Source organism: Megascapheus bottae, chromosome 2, assembly GCF_031878675.1.
Source record: "Megascapheus bottae isolate mThoBot1 chromosome 2, mThoBot2.hap1, whole genome shotgun sequence".
Lineage (NCBI taxonomy): Eukaryota > Metazoa > Chordata > Mammalia > Rodentia > Geomyidae > Megascapheus > Megascapheus bottae.
The window spans coordinates 26,924,547-26,940,741 of record NC_143510.1 but is presented as its reverse complement, the minus strand read 5'-3'; the positions used below and the strand labels follow the sequence as shown (position 1 = coordinate 26,940,741).

The 16,195-nt window shown below is 38.9% G+C and overlaps 1 protein-coding gene across 1 annotated transcript; it reads left to right on the top strand.

Moving 5' to 3' along the window:
- Positions 1 to 389: 389 nt before the first annotated feature.
- Arf4 (ARF GTPase 4) lies at positions 390 to 15,486 on the top strand. Its single transcript, XM_090322563.1, has 6 exons — positions 390 to 775; positions 8,915 to 8,995; positions 9,195 to 9,304; positions 11,525 to 11,596; positions 12,795 to 12,920; positions 14,549 to 15,486. Exons 1-6 carry the CDS (start codon positions 709 to 711, stop codon positions 14,633 to 14,635), a joined length of 543 nt encoding a protein of 180 aa, XP_090178689.1. The 5' UTR covers positions 390 to 708; the 3' UTR covers positions 14,636 to 15,486.
- The last annotated feature ends 709 nt before the right edge of the window (positions 15,487 to 16,195 follow it).

The following is a 16,195-nucleotide window of genomic DNA, read 5'->3' as shown; positions in this document are numbered from 1 at the left end:
GCTTCTCGCCATTGCGGAAGGAAGGACTCGAACCTACAACCCTCCCTTTATCCCGGCGGCGGCGCAGCCCCAATACCGTGAACCCGAAGAGCAGAAGGACGGACGTGTCCACCACGCAACCCCGCAGGGACATTTCACCATCCCGGAAGTACGGACGCCGGACCCGCAACGCCTCCGGCAAGACGGAAGCTTCTCGCTTCGAGCGTGATTGAGGGCAACAAATCGAGGAATCCTGGGATTTGCCCGTCTCTCAATACGCATGCGCTAACAGCTCCATCGGCTCAAGGAAGTGACGGCAGCGACAGGTACACGTCAGCGAAGCCGGCCAATCCTCTGTATGCGCAGGCGCAGGCTCTGGCAGCAAACGGAAGCGCAGGGGGGTGGGGCGGCGTCGACGCGAATCTGTCCGCGTTGGAACGGGCGGGCCTCTCAGCTCGAGTCTCCGAGGCCGCCGTGTGACGTGGCACAGCAGGTCTCTTAACGCCAGGGCCGGGGCCGCCGCGCCAGTCGCCGTGCAGGTCCTTCCCCCGCTAACTCCTGTCCCGGAGCTTCGTGGTCGACGCTCCGGCCAGCGAGCCAGGGCCAGCCGCTGGCTTTCTTCCTCAGCTCTTTCTCTTCCCTTCCGCTCGTTTTCTCGTGAGCGTGAACGGAGAAGGCCTTCGGCCGTCCGGACCCCTTCTCTTGCCCATCGCAAGTGCCACCACCGCCATGGGCCTCACCATCTCCTCGCTCTTCTCCCGCCTCTTCGGCAAGAAGCAGATGCGCATTCTGATGGGTGAGTGCGAGGGGCCGGGGGCCGAGGAGGGCCGGGTCTCTCACGCGGGGGGCGGGGAGACCCCTGTTTTTGTCCTCCGCCGGCCGTGGTGGGGGAGGGGCCGGGAAGACTCCTTCTAGGGGAACAATGGGGGCGCGGGGTGAGCGACCGCCCCGATCCGGCGGCGCCGGGCAGCCTCTCCCTCCTTGGCCTAACTGAAAGCCGGGGAGCGTGGGGTGGAGGTGGAAGGCCAGCGAGCCGGCGGGGCCCCTTCCGAGGATGCCAGCCTCCTCCCTGGTGTGGGCGGCGGCCGGAGGGAGGCTGGGCGCCGCGGGCGCCCCCATCCCCCCGTCCCCTCCGTGTGCGCTCCTTGTGCTCTCCGTCGGTATGCGAGCGCCTGGCCGGGGCGAGGCGCGGTCGCCCGGGACAGGAAGTGGCCAGGCCTGCGTCGTGGCGAGGGAGCAGCCACGGCTTACCGAGTCCGGAGTCCTCCTGGTGCTCGAGCTGCTAAACTTGGCCTCTCGGTACATTTGCCTTCTTCGTCTTCTCTTTTATTATTAAGAAACTCGTCCCTTGCAAACGTGATCACGTCTCGGTTTCTTTTAGCTGTTTTCGAGAACATGTCGAACACATTGAGACAATTAAAGGCTTTTGTGTATCTGCCCGAAAGTGTCATTTAAAAACTTTGAGAAAACGAGCATTAAAAAGCAACCTGGCTGTTTTTCGGCACCAGAACGGAAAAATTTCAGGATAGCATTATCAAATAATAGCTACCAGACTTGTTCAGTCTTAACAAAGGTAGACCTTTTTTTTTTTTTTTAAATGCTTTTCAAGGCCGTCTCCTCTTTGCCAGCTCTGGCAGTCACCTCTTCAGTGCTGCCTTCTGTTCCCCGTAGCTGAGCTGCATGTGTCTGAATAAGGAACTCCTTCTTTCATCATTGAAGCTTGTCTGTGGATTAGCTTGTTTTCTAGAGAATGAGGAGAAAAGGGTTTGTTTTTGGATTCCACTATCGTCAAAAAGGAAGCTTCCATAATATTTCATAGTATAAGAATATGAATTTCATAGTATAAGAATTGGTTCTTGTTGGCTTCCTTCTTTACAGCCCCCTTACACACTTGTTCATGATTCATTTACAAAGACAATTCAAAATGTTTTCTCTTTCAGTTTCTCCGATTTCTTTTCTAAAGAGGACAGGATTATTTTAGAAAGGCAGGCCTGTTGTTTAAGCTTTAAGTGGCTGAAAATTTGCAGTCTGAAAACGGACCCAAAGTCAATTGGACTATGAAAAATGAATTTCCAACCAGTTTCTTAGAGTTTAACCAGTACATGATTGTGTTCCTTAAGAAATGTATTTGAAACTTTTTAAGATTTCTTGTAAATGAATGGTTATTTTTATAATGTCTTGTGATGGCTAAAATTTTAAAGGTTATGAACCGTGGGGTAATGCTGTAAGCATCTTCCTATATGTACTATGTATTATATTTACTCTCCTCCCCAGATAATGGCTGGGAAAAAACTAGATGAAGACAAATATTTAACTTTCTGCTTTTGTGTAAGAATAGAACTTGTGCGTGTTCATTTTAAGTCAGATATTTTATTTATCACTAATTTAAAATATTTATCACTAATTCAGAATGGTCACTTTTCCTTGATTAAATGCACTCTGGTTGCAAAAGTCACTTATTGGCTAACTTAGAGGAAGTGTAAACTTGAGGGTGTGTGTGTGCAGGGAAAAATGATTTGGAAGTTTGGTAATTCTTAGATTAAAAAAATGTGGCCTTATGAAGGATTGACAGTATAAATTAGAGATCACTTAAAAATTGTCTGCCCAATTTAAAAGTATTGGAACTACAGTCCATTTATGACTCATTCACAAAGATAAGTCAAAATGTTTTCTCTTTTAAAAATTGCCCCATATTTCCTCTATGAGGACAATGATTTTGTTCCTTTAGGTTGCTAGGTAAGTGCTCACCCCTGAGCTACACTAGTTCTGAGTGATTCCTCCTATCCCCATATTTCATTAGTGTGCCCCTGTTTTATAAGGCTAAGACAAAAATCCTTATCTTCTTTAAACACAATAATTTTTTTTTTCAGACTTTAGGGTTTTTTTTTTTGTTCCTGGGTATTGATCCTAAGAGTCTTTCCAGTGCCAAGTACAGTAAGTTTTATCTCTGGTGTTTAACTGTTTTAAAGCATATTAAGAGGTAGCAAGCAGTTAGCTAATACATCTGGTTTGCCAAACTGGAGAAATTTAGTTACTGCACTAGCTTCTCTGCTAAAAGCTGACATTATTTTAAAAAAGATGTTACATGTGACTGATGGTTATCTATAATTAGAAAAAGGACATCAAATTTAACCTCAATGATTAATCAACAGATGTTATGTAGTAATTATTTAGAAAGGAAAACTACTCATGTGAATGATGCTGAGTTTAAATTGAGGGGCAACCAGTTTTCACCTTAGATTTCTCATATAGCCCTTTAGAAAATAATAGCTGTTCTGGATTATCTTCAATTAGGTCCATATCCAAATCTGAGATAAGATGTAAATGAATCATTAAACTCTGCTTTATTTGTGAAGCTATTAATGTGTTTTGCAGGAGTGTTACAAATGATACCCTCTTGCACTGTTCTCTGAAAATTTGTTGATACCAGTGAAGTTCTGTATTATCCTTACATTGCTGTAGTTTGTGGGACCAGAGAGGTTCAAGAGAAAGCCTCTATTTGCCAGTTTAAAAAAATGCCAGTATTTGGCCAGGAGTTTGGTCTAGTGATAGAGTGCTTGCCTAGCATTCACAAAGACCTGGGTTCGATTCCTTAGGTGCCACATACATAGAAAAAAGCTGATAGTGGTGCTGAGGCTCAAGTGGTAGAGCTCTTGAGAAAGTCCAAAGGCAGTAGGCAGGCCCTGAGCTCAAGCCCAGCACTGGCAAAAAAAAAAAACAACCAGTATTTTAAGAGTAATCTTAAGCTTAACTGGTTTCATTTTTTCTTAGAATATATTGTAGATCCATTTATTAAATAGTTACCTTGATTTCTTTTGTGAAATACAGGCATAAAAATAATTACTTGCAATTCTACTATTTTGTCCTATTTATTCTTAACCTTTTAGTAGTTTTTTCTCTAGAATTGTAGTTGTGATAGTTTGTTGTTCTAAACTTACTTCAGACATTTTTTCTTGCTATTTTATTGAAAAGATAACTGCCAGCCTCCCCCCTTTTTTTATTAAGGAATTTATTAACATTGATTTTTACATCATATTTCAAATGACGTATTTAATAAACAAGTGTTCAAGAAGGGAATCTCTATATACAGTCACTGTTCCTCCCTTTTTAAATAAAGAGAATAAAAGGTCCTATGATTAGTTACATGAGTATAGGAACAATAGAAAAGAAACAATAATCAAGTTCTGTGCCAGTAGAATACGATAGATACAGCCATCCATACATGCATCTCCTCTTGATTTCCTAGGAGAATGTCATAGACATTGATAATTTGGTGCAAATTAACTCACTGATAATGTTCTTGAATTGTTGGGTGAAAGCAAAATCTAAACACTTTATATAAACCTGTTAACTTCAGTTTCATTTTGGGTGCTCAGACCGCTGAGGAATTATATTAAATACAATATAGCCTACTGAGAAAAAAAAATGTTATACAGGAATTTGATCAGTGAGATACAGAAAAACCACTTTTTTTACTTAATTTTTTTTTTTTTTTTTTTTTTTTGCTAGTCCTTGGGCTTGATCTCAGGGCCTGAACATTGTCCTTGGGCTTTCTCAAGGCTAGGGCACTACCACGTGAGCCACAGCTGAGCCACAGCACCACGTTTGGCTTAGTCTATGTATGTGGTACGGAGGAATTAAACCCAGGTCTTCGTGCTTGCTAGACAAGCACTTAACCACTAAGCCACACTCCCAGCCTGAGAAGCCACATTTTAAGAGGTTGAATTGGGGGAGTCCATTAAAATGCTGGTGTCTGCAAGTGTACAGGTGTCTTCCCAGTAAAAGCAAGATAGAAGTATAGAAATAGTACTTGAGAGGTTTCAAACTTAGGATTTTGTTTCATTTAAAAACTGAAAAACAGCTCGCATACCATAAAGTGTACTCTTAATGTACAGTATATATGCATATACACATATGTGTGCTATTTATATATTTACAGAGTTACATAATAATTACCACTGTTTTCCAGGATATTTATATCAATCTCAGAAAGAAGTCCTGTAACACTTCAGCAAACACTAATCTACTTTGTTCTATGGATTTGTCTATTCTGGATATTTCACTTAAATACTCATGAAAACAATCATTTTTCTTCATTTTTCTTTTCCACATCTTTTTTTTTCAGAGTTAAGATAATTACATTTTAGTACATTCATGTACTGCAGTAGTTTGGACGACCTGGTCTTCAATGTTTGCAAAGATTATTCACTCAGGTGGTTTTTCTCAGAGTATAGGCATACTTAAAGAAAACAGGAAGTGATTCCAATGTCTTTTAAAACATTGGCTTGTTTGTTCAGTGGGAGGAAGAACATACTGGACTGTACAGATTAGTCTTATTTGTGCTAGTTGAGAATTGGTATGGTCTTGTGTTGTAGAAAGAAATCTCATTGCCAAACATTGCAACATTAAGGAAATACATGCTGAAGAAATGACTGTAAGGAGGTACAGAATTGTTAGACCAACATGGTTTTAAAGAAAACAGTGAGTTTTAAGTGTTGGTGGTATGTATGTATGTATAATTTGTTCAGCTTAAGGATCACAACAGAAATGCCTTTAAAAAGAAACTCTTGGTTGTGTGTGTGTGTGTGTGTGTGTGTGTGTGTGTGTGTGTGTGTGTGTGTATGTGTATGTAAAACAGTCCTGGGGCTTGGACTCATGACCTGGGCACTGTCTCTGAACTTTTTTACTCAAGGCTAGCACTGTACCACTTTAGTCACATACAACTCCACTTCTAGCCTTTTGGTAGTTAATTGGAGATGAGTTTTATGGATTTCCTGCCAGGGCTGGCTTCAAACCTCAATACTCAGATCTCAGCCTCCTGGGTTGCTAGGATTATGGCTGTGAGCCACCCGTCTTGCCATCTCTGTCTCTGTCTCTGTCTCTGTCTCTCCCTCTCTCTCCCCCTCCCCCTCAGCTCAAGGCTAGCACTGTACTTCTTGAGCCACAGTGCTACTTCCTGGTCTTGCAGTTTTCATTCATGAAATAATTTGTTGATGCTTAAAATGGATTTCTGGTTATGTTATTTGTAAATGCTTCCTTTAAAAAAGGAAGAATGTGGGAGATAGCTCCACTAAAGCAGAGCAGAGCAAAGTAAAACAAGACTGATACTCTAACACAGTAATTTTCAGAAAGATGCTTTACAAAAATGCAACTAGCCCAATATTTTGATAAAAGAAATGCACTTGATTGGGGCCGGAAGTTTGGCCTAGTGGTAGAGTGCTTGCCTAGCATGCATTAAGACCCGGGTTCGATTCCTCGGTACTACATACATAGAAAAAAGCCAGAAATGGTGCTGAGGCTCAAGTGTAGAGCTCTAGCCTTGAGAAAGTCCAAGGACAGTGCTCAGGCCCTGAGCTCAAGCCCAGGACTGGCAAAAAAAAAAAAAAAATGCACTTGAATTTTTGTGAAAGAGATATATATTTAATTGCTAAAATTCTTTCAATAGAGTACTGAATTATTAAGAAGCATCCAAGGGCTGATGTTTAGTTCAGTTCTGTACAAGCAGGAATACAACTTATTTATTATTTTTTTATTTTATTGTTGGGGTAATGTATAGAGGGGTTATAATTACATTTGTCAGGTAGTGGGTACAGTACTTCTCACACATTGATACCCCTTCTTATGTTTTTCTCCCATTTCTGTCCCCCCACCCCCTCCTATTCATCTTGTTTTCTCCCCTTCCCTTAATAGAATTTATTTAAAGGAAATTTGGATTATTTATTTTTTTTCCCTGTAACTTTAAGATAGTCATGTAAGTGTAATTTGTCTTGGATTTCTTTCTTTTTTTTTTTTTTTTTTTTTTGCCAGTCCTGGGCTTGAGCTCAGGGCCTGAGCGCTATCCTTGGACTTTCTCAAGTCTAGAGCTCTACCACTTGAGCCTCAGCACCACTTCTGGCTTTTTTTCTATGTGTGTGGTACCTAGGAATCGAACCTGGGTCTTCGTACATGCTAGGCAAGCACTCAACCACTAGGCCAAACTCCCGGCCCTGTCTTGGATTTCTTTCATGCCTTGTCAATATTTTTGGATTTGTGTTGTTTTTAACTGGTGATGTGATGTTTTGATACTTTGCATTCTGACTTGGTTTACTTAACATTTTGATCAGAGTAAACATTGGCTTTTTTTTATTTGTTTTTGTTTTTGCCAGTCCTGGGAATCGAACAAAGGGCCTGTGCACTGTCCTTGAACACTTTTTGCTCAAGGCTAGTACTCTGCCACTTGAGCTACAGGGCCACTTCCGGCTTTTCCTGTGTATGTGGTACTAAGGAATTGAAACCAGGGCTTCATGCATGCTAAGTGAGCACTCTTCTACTAGGCTATGCTCCTGGCCTCTTAAATGTGATATTCTTTTAAAAAATGATTAATTCAATGAAGCGTTTATACATTCATTTATAAAAGACTTAGCATTCTGTAGATTATTCAGGGGAATGAGTCAAATTAAAAGCACTTAATTTGTTATTCACTATAGCAGTATAGTCTGCTCTATTCTAATCTATTGTTTTGTTCTATAAATAAGTATATTTCTTCCTAATATGTCTCTACTACAAATAAGCTATTTTAAGAATTAAAATATTTACAACATAGAAGAATATGATAGAATCAATTTTATAAAACAAATACTAGACTTGTGTTCCTATTTCTGGTACATTGGATGTTAAATGGATTTAGGTAGGAAAAGAATAGTTTTTCATTTACTATCTTTGTATCATGAGTAGGCATAGTTATAATTTTCCCTTAGCATCAAGACCATTTACTCAGTTTGCTATGTACATAAAAGGAAGATTAGCATTGTGGGGGCATGGCTTAAGTGGTAAGTCACCTACCTTACAAATGCAGGATCTTGAATTCAAACCTCATACTGTTAAAATTAATGAATGAATAAATATATAAATGGAGAGTTAAGTGTAGAATTCATTTGCTTTAGGATCTCTGATTCACATTCTGTTGTGTTGTTAAAATTAAAAGCCAGGCGTGATGGCTTATGCCTGTAATCCTGGCTACCCAGGAGGCTGAGATCTGAGAAGCACTGTTCAAAGCCAGCCCAGGCACAAAATTCTGTGAGACTCTTTGGCTCCAGTTAACCACCAGAAAACTGGAAATGATTCTATGGCTCAGGCTCTGAGGCTCAGGGACAGCACCCAGGCCTGAGTTCAAGCCCTATGACCGACAGAACAAAAAAAACAACAAAATTAAATTAAAATTAGTGATGTTTCAGAGACTTAGTAAGAACTCGAGACAGGAGAGATCTTGGCTATTTAATCTAATTTTTTATTTATTTTTCCAGTCTTGAGGCTTGAACTCAGGGCCTGAGCACTATCCTTGGCCTTTCTCAAGGCTAGAGCTCTACCATTTGAACCACAGCACCACTTCTGGCTTTTTCTGTGTATTAGTACCGAGGAATCAAATCCAGGCCTTAGTGCATGCTAGGCGAGCACTCTACCACTAGTCCAGACTCCAGTCCCTAATCCTTTATTTTTATGGCTAATTTTTCTCAGGTTTATATACAAAGTGATCTACGGATGAGGATATTATTGTTCAGTGGTCCTTTGTCTAAGATCCAGTGTAGTGTGTGTTCAATCTGAGTAGTCTTGGGTTTTCCCAGTACCAAGAAAATAAAACTCTTTTGTACTACACATATATACTTAAAATAAATAAGGCACTGAGCTAGTTTGTGACAAAACTAGAGATTAGATCCTGACATGACCAAATGCTTTTCCCTCTCCACTAGTATGTGTTGCTTTTAGATCTAAAAAGAAAAATGGAAAACTCGTCATGTAGGAAATAATTGCCTTTGGGAATCAGAAATGATGTAATTTCATTTTAATTTGTATTTGTGCCTTAGGCAGTCAACTGTTAGTTTAAAACTATCAATTGTAAAAAAAATTTCCCATGTAACTTTGATCCTGATTTTAAATCTCTCTAATTGTCATCTTCTAGTTGGATTGGATGCTGCTGGCAAGACAACCATTCTGTATAAACTGAAGTTAGGAGAGATTGTCACCACCATTCCTACCATTGGTAAGAAATTACAGACTTTATACATAAATATAAAGATAATCCATAAATAGAAATAACTTGAATGAGTTATTGTTAAGCTTGTTGATTATCCTCATATAATCCTTAAAAAGAAACTATTCCAGGAAAATAAAAAAGAGGTTTATTTTCATATTGAATTACTGTGCACAGTGGTCATTTCTGTTCTTTTGTTTTCCCTTAGGTTTTAATGTGGAAACAGTAGAATATAAGAACATTTGTTTCACAGTATGGGATGTTGGTGGTCAAGATAAAATTAGGCCTCTCTGGAGGCATTACTTCCAGAATACCCAGGTAAGGAATGGTAATAAAACTTTTTAGAACTTTGCTTTATGGATTTTATTCTTAGTTTCATATTAATGTCTAGTGTTGACTTGGATGTTAATGTTTATTATATGATCTCACATTCTTTGCACTACTTTCCCATATTTTTTAGTCACTCATGACTTTGAGGGCCTAGTACAAGAGTTAAATAGCCATTCTTGTAAGATTTTGGATGATGAAGTGCTGTGGATATATGTGTGTGTGTGGTACTGGTTGGTTTATGCCTAAGATCTCAGCACTGGGAATGCTGAGGCATTTGAATGATGTGTTCTAGGCTAGTCATGTCCTACCTGGTAAAAAAAAAGAAAGAAAGAAAAAGGGACCAAAAGTGTGCCCTAATGATAGAATGCTTGCCCAGCATGCATGAAGCCCTGGGTTATTTGCTCAGTACCACCTATACAGAAAAAGCCCAAAGTGGTGCTGTAGCTCAAGTGTTAGAGCACTAGCCTTGAAAAAGCTCAGGGACCGGGGGGGAGTTCAGGGACAGAGCCCAGGCCTGAGTTCAAGCCCCAGGACTGGCAGAAAAAGAAAAAATGAATTAGGGCTGAGCATGGGAATGCCTACCTGTCATACCTATAGTTTCAGCTACTCAGGAGGTAGAGATTGGAAGGATCATTGGTTTAAGGCCAACCAGGGTAAAAAGTAATTTAGAAAATAAGATGTATGTAACTTTCTGACTGTTAGCATTTATAATGTATTTAATAATTTAGCCTAGTTTTTCTTTTTTTTTTTTTAGCCAAGTTAAATTTATTTGAAAATACATCAAGGTGAATTTTCTGTATGGACTTGTAAGATATACAGTATGGCATGAAACAGACCTTAGTGATCCTGCAGGTTAGGATTCCTGCAGTTTGGCTGTACATTAGAAATACATGGGTGCTTCAAAAATCCCACACCCCAAGCACTTGACCAAAGACCACTTTGATTCTGTAGGCATGTAAAGGCAAGTACCATAGTGTTTCTCACACTTCAGCCTGCATATGAATGAAGTGGGTATTTTAAAAATATAGCTTGGCCTGAGAGTCTGTACTCATGCAAGTTATCTGATGGCGCTGATACTGGGATCTTACAATAGCAACCCTGTTATCATTGCTGGACTGTAGGGAGGCCTCTCATCCATTGTTAACTTGTGACAATCAAAAAATCTGTTGGGGCAAAATTACTTCCTGTTCAGAACAATTGTTCAGTCTGAATAGTTTCTGAGAAAACTAAAGCTTGAAATGACTTCAGGAAAGGTGTATTTTTTCTGGGTTATCTGGCCTCAGTTCTCCTGTCTTTTTTCTACACACTAGATTTTGTTTACTATAAAGTTAACAATTTCTAAATATATTAAAAATGAGAATGTTTATGTCCATTAACGTGGCTTCACTAGAATGGAGATTTTGATATGTGAGTTTCTGCTTAAAAAAAAAAAACTTACAGAAATGGAGACTGATGCAACAAATTCCTACATATCTATTATTCAACCTCAGTTATGAGTAAGCAGTATTTAGTCAATACTCTTATGTGTTTACCTTCTGGTTTATGAGCAAATCCATAAAAGTTTGTTGTTACTATACTTTTTAGCTGTGAAAAGTATTTAATAAATTGCTTTAGTATAATAATAGATTTGAATAAAAGTATGATATTACTCTTTAATGTGTTCTTGATTTTCTAGTTGAGAATTTTATACTGTTCCATTTGAAAGACTTTCAGAAAATCCTTAATTCACCTACTGTTTCCTAGTTTCCTCTTACACTACAGTATTCTAATATTAGTTGGCATTGTTAAAGTTGATTTTTTTTTTTTTTTTTTTTTTTTTTGCCAGTCCTGGGCTTGAGCTCAGGGCCTGAGCACTGTCCTTGGACTTTCTCAGAGCTAGAGCTCTACCACTTGAGCCTCAGCATCACTTCCAGCTTTTTTCTATGTATGTGGTACCAAGGAATGGAACCCGGGTCTTCGTGCATGCTAGGCAAGCACTCTACCACTAGCCCACACTCCCGGCCATGAGATTTGTTTTTAGATTTGTTGTAAGTTAAAATTACATAGTGCTCAAATCAGTTTATTTTAAATAGAGTCCTTATTTTGATTGCAGTGAAACTTTTTTTACCCAGTGCCTTCTCTTTAATACTATTTTCCATTAGCATATTTCATATTTAGTGTGTCCTTTAATTTTAACCATTATAATTTATTGAAAGAATTTTCCCCTAGGGTCTTATTTTTGTGGTAGACAGCAATGATCGTGAAAGAATTCAGGAAGGAGCAGATGTGTTGCAGAAAATGGTAAGTATGTACTTTAAATTTGTTATTTTGAAGATGTGCTTTTCTAAACTGGACACCAGTGGCTAACACCTATAATCTTGATTACTTGGGAGGATAAGCTAGGGAGGAACCCATTTCCAGGCTAGCCCATGAAGGCTTAAGCCTTCATCCTAGCCTTAGGGAAAGTGTTTATAAGAGGATCTTGGCTTAGAATGTGTCTGGGCAGAAGTGGCATCCTGCTTCAAAAATAATGAGTGCAAAAAAAAAAGAGCTGGAGATATGGCTCAATAGTTGTGCAGTCTGCTAGCAGGCATGTGGCTTTGAGTTTAAACCCCACTATATCAAAAGAGGAAAAAAAGAAAAGATTGTTTTTCTGGATAATAATGGTGGTGTTAGTAGCTGATACATATTTTTAGAGGGAGAAGGTATTTTATTCATGGGTCCTTTTTTTTCATTGTCATGAAGTCCACCTGACTGGAAAGTCCAGAAAGTAATTATTTAAATACATCGGTTACTAACTACCACAAAATCAGGCCTAAAACACTTAATTCCAATTTGTATTGGACCTGATTTTGGGCGAATAGTTAGGAAAGGTAATGAGTAAATTATCTCAGTGGAGGGTAGGAAAATTAGCTTGAAAAAATAGTTTTGCTGTTGGGTGTAGTGTGTATACCTGCAATCCTAATCCTGCTCATGAGATGAAGGGAGAAGAATTAGTGTTTTTGAGGCTGTCCCTGTCTTAAACCAATCACGAGACAGTTTTGATTTTTTTTGGGGGGGGGGGGTAGGTGGTGGGGCTTAAATTCTGGGCTTGGGCATTGTCCCTGAGCTCTTCATCTCAAGGCTACTGCTCTTCCATATTGAGCCACAGTGCCACTTCTGATTTTCTTGTGGTTATTTGGAGATGAGTCTCATGAACTTTCTTGCCTAGGCTGGATTTGAACCAAGATCCTCAGATCTCATCTTCCTAAGTAGCTGGGATCACAGGCCTGAGCCATCAGAGCCCAGCTAGTTTGTTTTTCTTGAAGGCATATCAATTGCTCTGAATTTTAAAACTGAAGCTCATCAGCTTTAAGATGTAAAAAAGGACCTGAAATTTACATAAAGAAATTTGGTTGATGTTCACTTAATGTTGAATAATGGGAAGGGAGTGTTTTTAGTGTTTTAGTAATTACTGTCAGTTTGGGATTTGCTAATATTTTAACCTTGTTATTTCCAGCTTCTGGAAGACGAGCTGCAAGATGCAGTCCTGCTGCTTTTTGCGAACAAACAGGATTTGCCAAATGCTATGGCCATCAGTGAAATGACAGATAAGTTAGGTCTTCAGTCTCTTCGTAACAGAACAGTAAGTATTTAAACATTGATACTAACCTGTTACAATTATTTGCATAATTATTTAAGCTAGTCAGCTTAAGTAATAGTTATCCCTAATAAACAATGAATATATATCATTTATTATTAGGAAAAAGCCTAAGTACAGTGCTCAGGCCCTGAGTTCAAGGCCCAGGACTGACCAAAAAAAAAAAAAATCGGGCCGAGAGTTTGGCCTAGTGGTTAAAGTGCTTGCCTAGCATGCATGAAGGCCTGAGTTCGATTCCTTGGTACCACATACATAGGAAAAAGCTAGAAGTGGTGCTGTGACTCAAGCGGTAGAGCTCTAGCCTTGAGAAAGTCCAAGGACAATGCTCAGGCCCTGAGTTCAAGCACCATGACTGGCAAAAAATTAAAAAAAAAAAAATGAAAAAAAAATCAAATTACTTACTAGGTTTTTAAAAATAACTTTGAATTTCTGACTATTTTTATACAGTTTATAGAGATAAAATTAATTGCTGTATTAAAAGATGACACTTTAGAATGTGAGAGAGAAGGCAGTAAAATTATTTAAAAAGTTTAACCCTAAAATACCAGCAAACTGTACTATTTCAGAACTTTGCTTTTTCTTGGATGACAGTGTGGCTCAGTCAGTGGTAAGAGTGCTCACCTAGCCGGGCTTGGTGGCTCAGACCTGTAATCCTAGCTACTCAAAAGGCTGAGATCTGAGGATTGGTGTTCAAAGCCAGCCCAGGCACTAAAGACCCTGAGACTCTTATCTCCAATTAATCTGTAGAAAATGGAAAGTGGGCCAGAGCCGGGAGTTTGGCCTAGTGGTAGAGTGCCTGCCTAGCATGCTTGAAGGCCCAGGTTCGATTCCTTGGTACCACATACATAGAAAAAAGCCTGAAGTGGTGCTGAGGCTCAAGTGGTAGAGCTCTAGCCTTGAGAAAGCCAAAGGACAGTGCTCAGGCCCTGAGCTCAAGCTCAGGACTGGCAAAAAAAAAAAAAAAAAAAGTAAAGAAAATGGGAAGTAGGGCTGTGGCTCCAGGGGTAAGGCAGTAGCCGTGAACTGAAGAGCTCAGGGACATCACCCAGGCCCAGAGTTCAAACCCAATGACTCAAAACAAAACAAAACAGTGTTTTTCATCTAGCATTTGTGAGTCCCTCCATGCAATCTCTAGCACTGAGAAAGAAAAATTGCCTTATCCACTTAGTTTTATGGGGAACAAGAGGATTATAAAGATCCAGGTGGGTAGCTAATTAGTGATTTCCCCTTGACTCTTTTTATACTAAATGTTGGAAAATTGATCAATTCCCATGAATAGGTGCATATAACTTTGAATATGTTAGGGGTTTTGTGAGAACCAATAGTTTTAAGAAAATTGCCAAGGGGTCAATAATATTGAGTGATGTTTATAATTACTGAGTCAACTCAATAGAAAATCAACTCTTGGTGAGATGTAATAAATTCGTTTATTTCTTCAGATTTCTTCAAGTGGTTTCATAGGTTCCTTTGTTCTGTACATTTGTGAATAAGAGCTGTTGACTCTGTAGTAAGTTGGGGCTTTTGTGGAAAGTACTTAAGTTTTAGTTAAGGAAGTGTAAATGTTATAGTAATAACTTTCTAATCAAGTATTTCTTTGTCCTTTTTTTTCACAGTGGTATGTCCAAGCCACTTGTGCTACCCAAGGAACTGGTCTGTATGAGGGACTTGACTGGTTGTCAAATGAGCTTTCAAAACGTTAAAGTGGATACCTAACCAAGGACATGTTTGATATAAGTGGTCTAGGCTTGTTACAACAAAATTAGTTTGCATCTTGGTTATTAAACAGTATCTGAGACTGGTTTGGGCACAATATTACAGCCTTTAAAACTTGTTTTGTTGCCAATTATTGTCTACCAAGTATGATATTGCTCTTTAGCAATATGCTTGGTTTTAAAGAAATTCTCCTTGGGAAAAAATAGTATCATTTTAATTTTACTTCCCTTACGCCTAAATGCCTGGACATAGTTAATGTGACACCTTTAAATTAAATCTGTTTTTTGAACCCACCACAAATAATGTTTTAAAGTTACCCCCTTGCTACTCTACCAATATCTTTATCATTCCTAGGACAGTCTGCTGATTTAAAAATGTAGCATTCCATTTGTATTTATTTCTATCCCTTGCCAAAAAAGGTTTTTTAATACTGCTTGTACCAGCCAGGGAACTACTCCACAACACTATTCAGTCTTGCACTGAGGAAGTTTTTTTTTTTTTCCTCCCTGTTATTGACTCCTGGCCTCTATCAGCCAAGCTTACTTTGATGTAGCTTGGATTTGATAGTTACATCTGTGCTGGTTGCAAAGAGTTCATATTAGATGTTTTTTTAATAGTCAGCAGATTGTCTTCCTTTATATTGTTATCTTTTTTATGTTGCATGTTGCTTTTGGTATTAGCCTGACTCTTTGCCCAGTATATGATAGTTCTGCTGATGTTTTATTGTTTTTTGGTGAATATATCTTCATTAAGAGTTTTTGGAAATTTCATCAAACTCAATGAATAAATTTTCTTCATAACCCATTTGGAATTATTCCTAATAAAATGATAAAATACATCATTGTGTGTGTTCTTTTTGAGCTTTAATGATATTTGAAATGGATTTTCTTATGTATCAAAGTGAATTTGTACAAATCCCAGGTTGGTAATTGTTTAAGATGGGAATGCATATGTCATGGGATATCATGTATATAAGAATGGATTGAAGCATCCCAAAGCCAGATATACATGTGGTTTTTCTTTGTTGTTGTTCAAAGTGCAATTTATATGGTAGAATATATAGACTGTTAAGGGATGTAACATAATTACAAAGATCAAAATCTGGTACTTTTTTTAACTCAAGGCTACTGCCCTACCTCTTGAGCCACAGCATCATTTCCAGGTTTTTTTGGTGATTAATTGGAGATAAAGAGTTTCTGGGACTTTTTAGTTCCCTGGCTCAGGATCTCAGCCTCCTCAGTAGCTAGGATTACAGGCATGAGCCACCTTGCCTGGCTAAAATCTAGTACTTTTAACTTGTCAAATTTTAGAATTCCAACAGAGAGCTGTTTGTGGCTAACTCTATTGATAAGTCAATAAAAGTACTCATTAACCACATCTCAAGTTATTAAAAACTCTACTTGATAATTTTGAGTTTCTGTCTATATTTTAGTTGGGTTTTATATATTATAAACCTTACTAATCCTGGGTCTTGAAATTAGGGCCTGGGTACTGTCTTTGGACACTTTGCTCAAGGCTAGTGTCTGCCATTGAGCCACAGCACGAAG

Coding starts and splice junctions, on each gene's coding strand:
- Arf4 (XM_090322563.1), top strand. CDS start 709: ATGGGCCTCACCATCTCCTCGCTCTTCTCCCGCCTCTTCGGCAAGAAG. Junction 11,597..12,794: donor CAGATGTGTTGCAGAAAATG/GTAAGTATGTAC, acceptor TGTTATTTCCAG/CTTCTGGAAGACGAGCTGCA. Junction 12,921..14,548: donor AGTCTCTTCGTAACAGAACA/GTAAGTATTTAA, acceptor TTTTTTTCACAG/TGGTATGTCCAAGCCACTTG.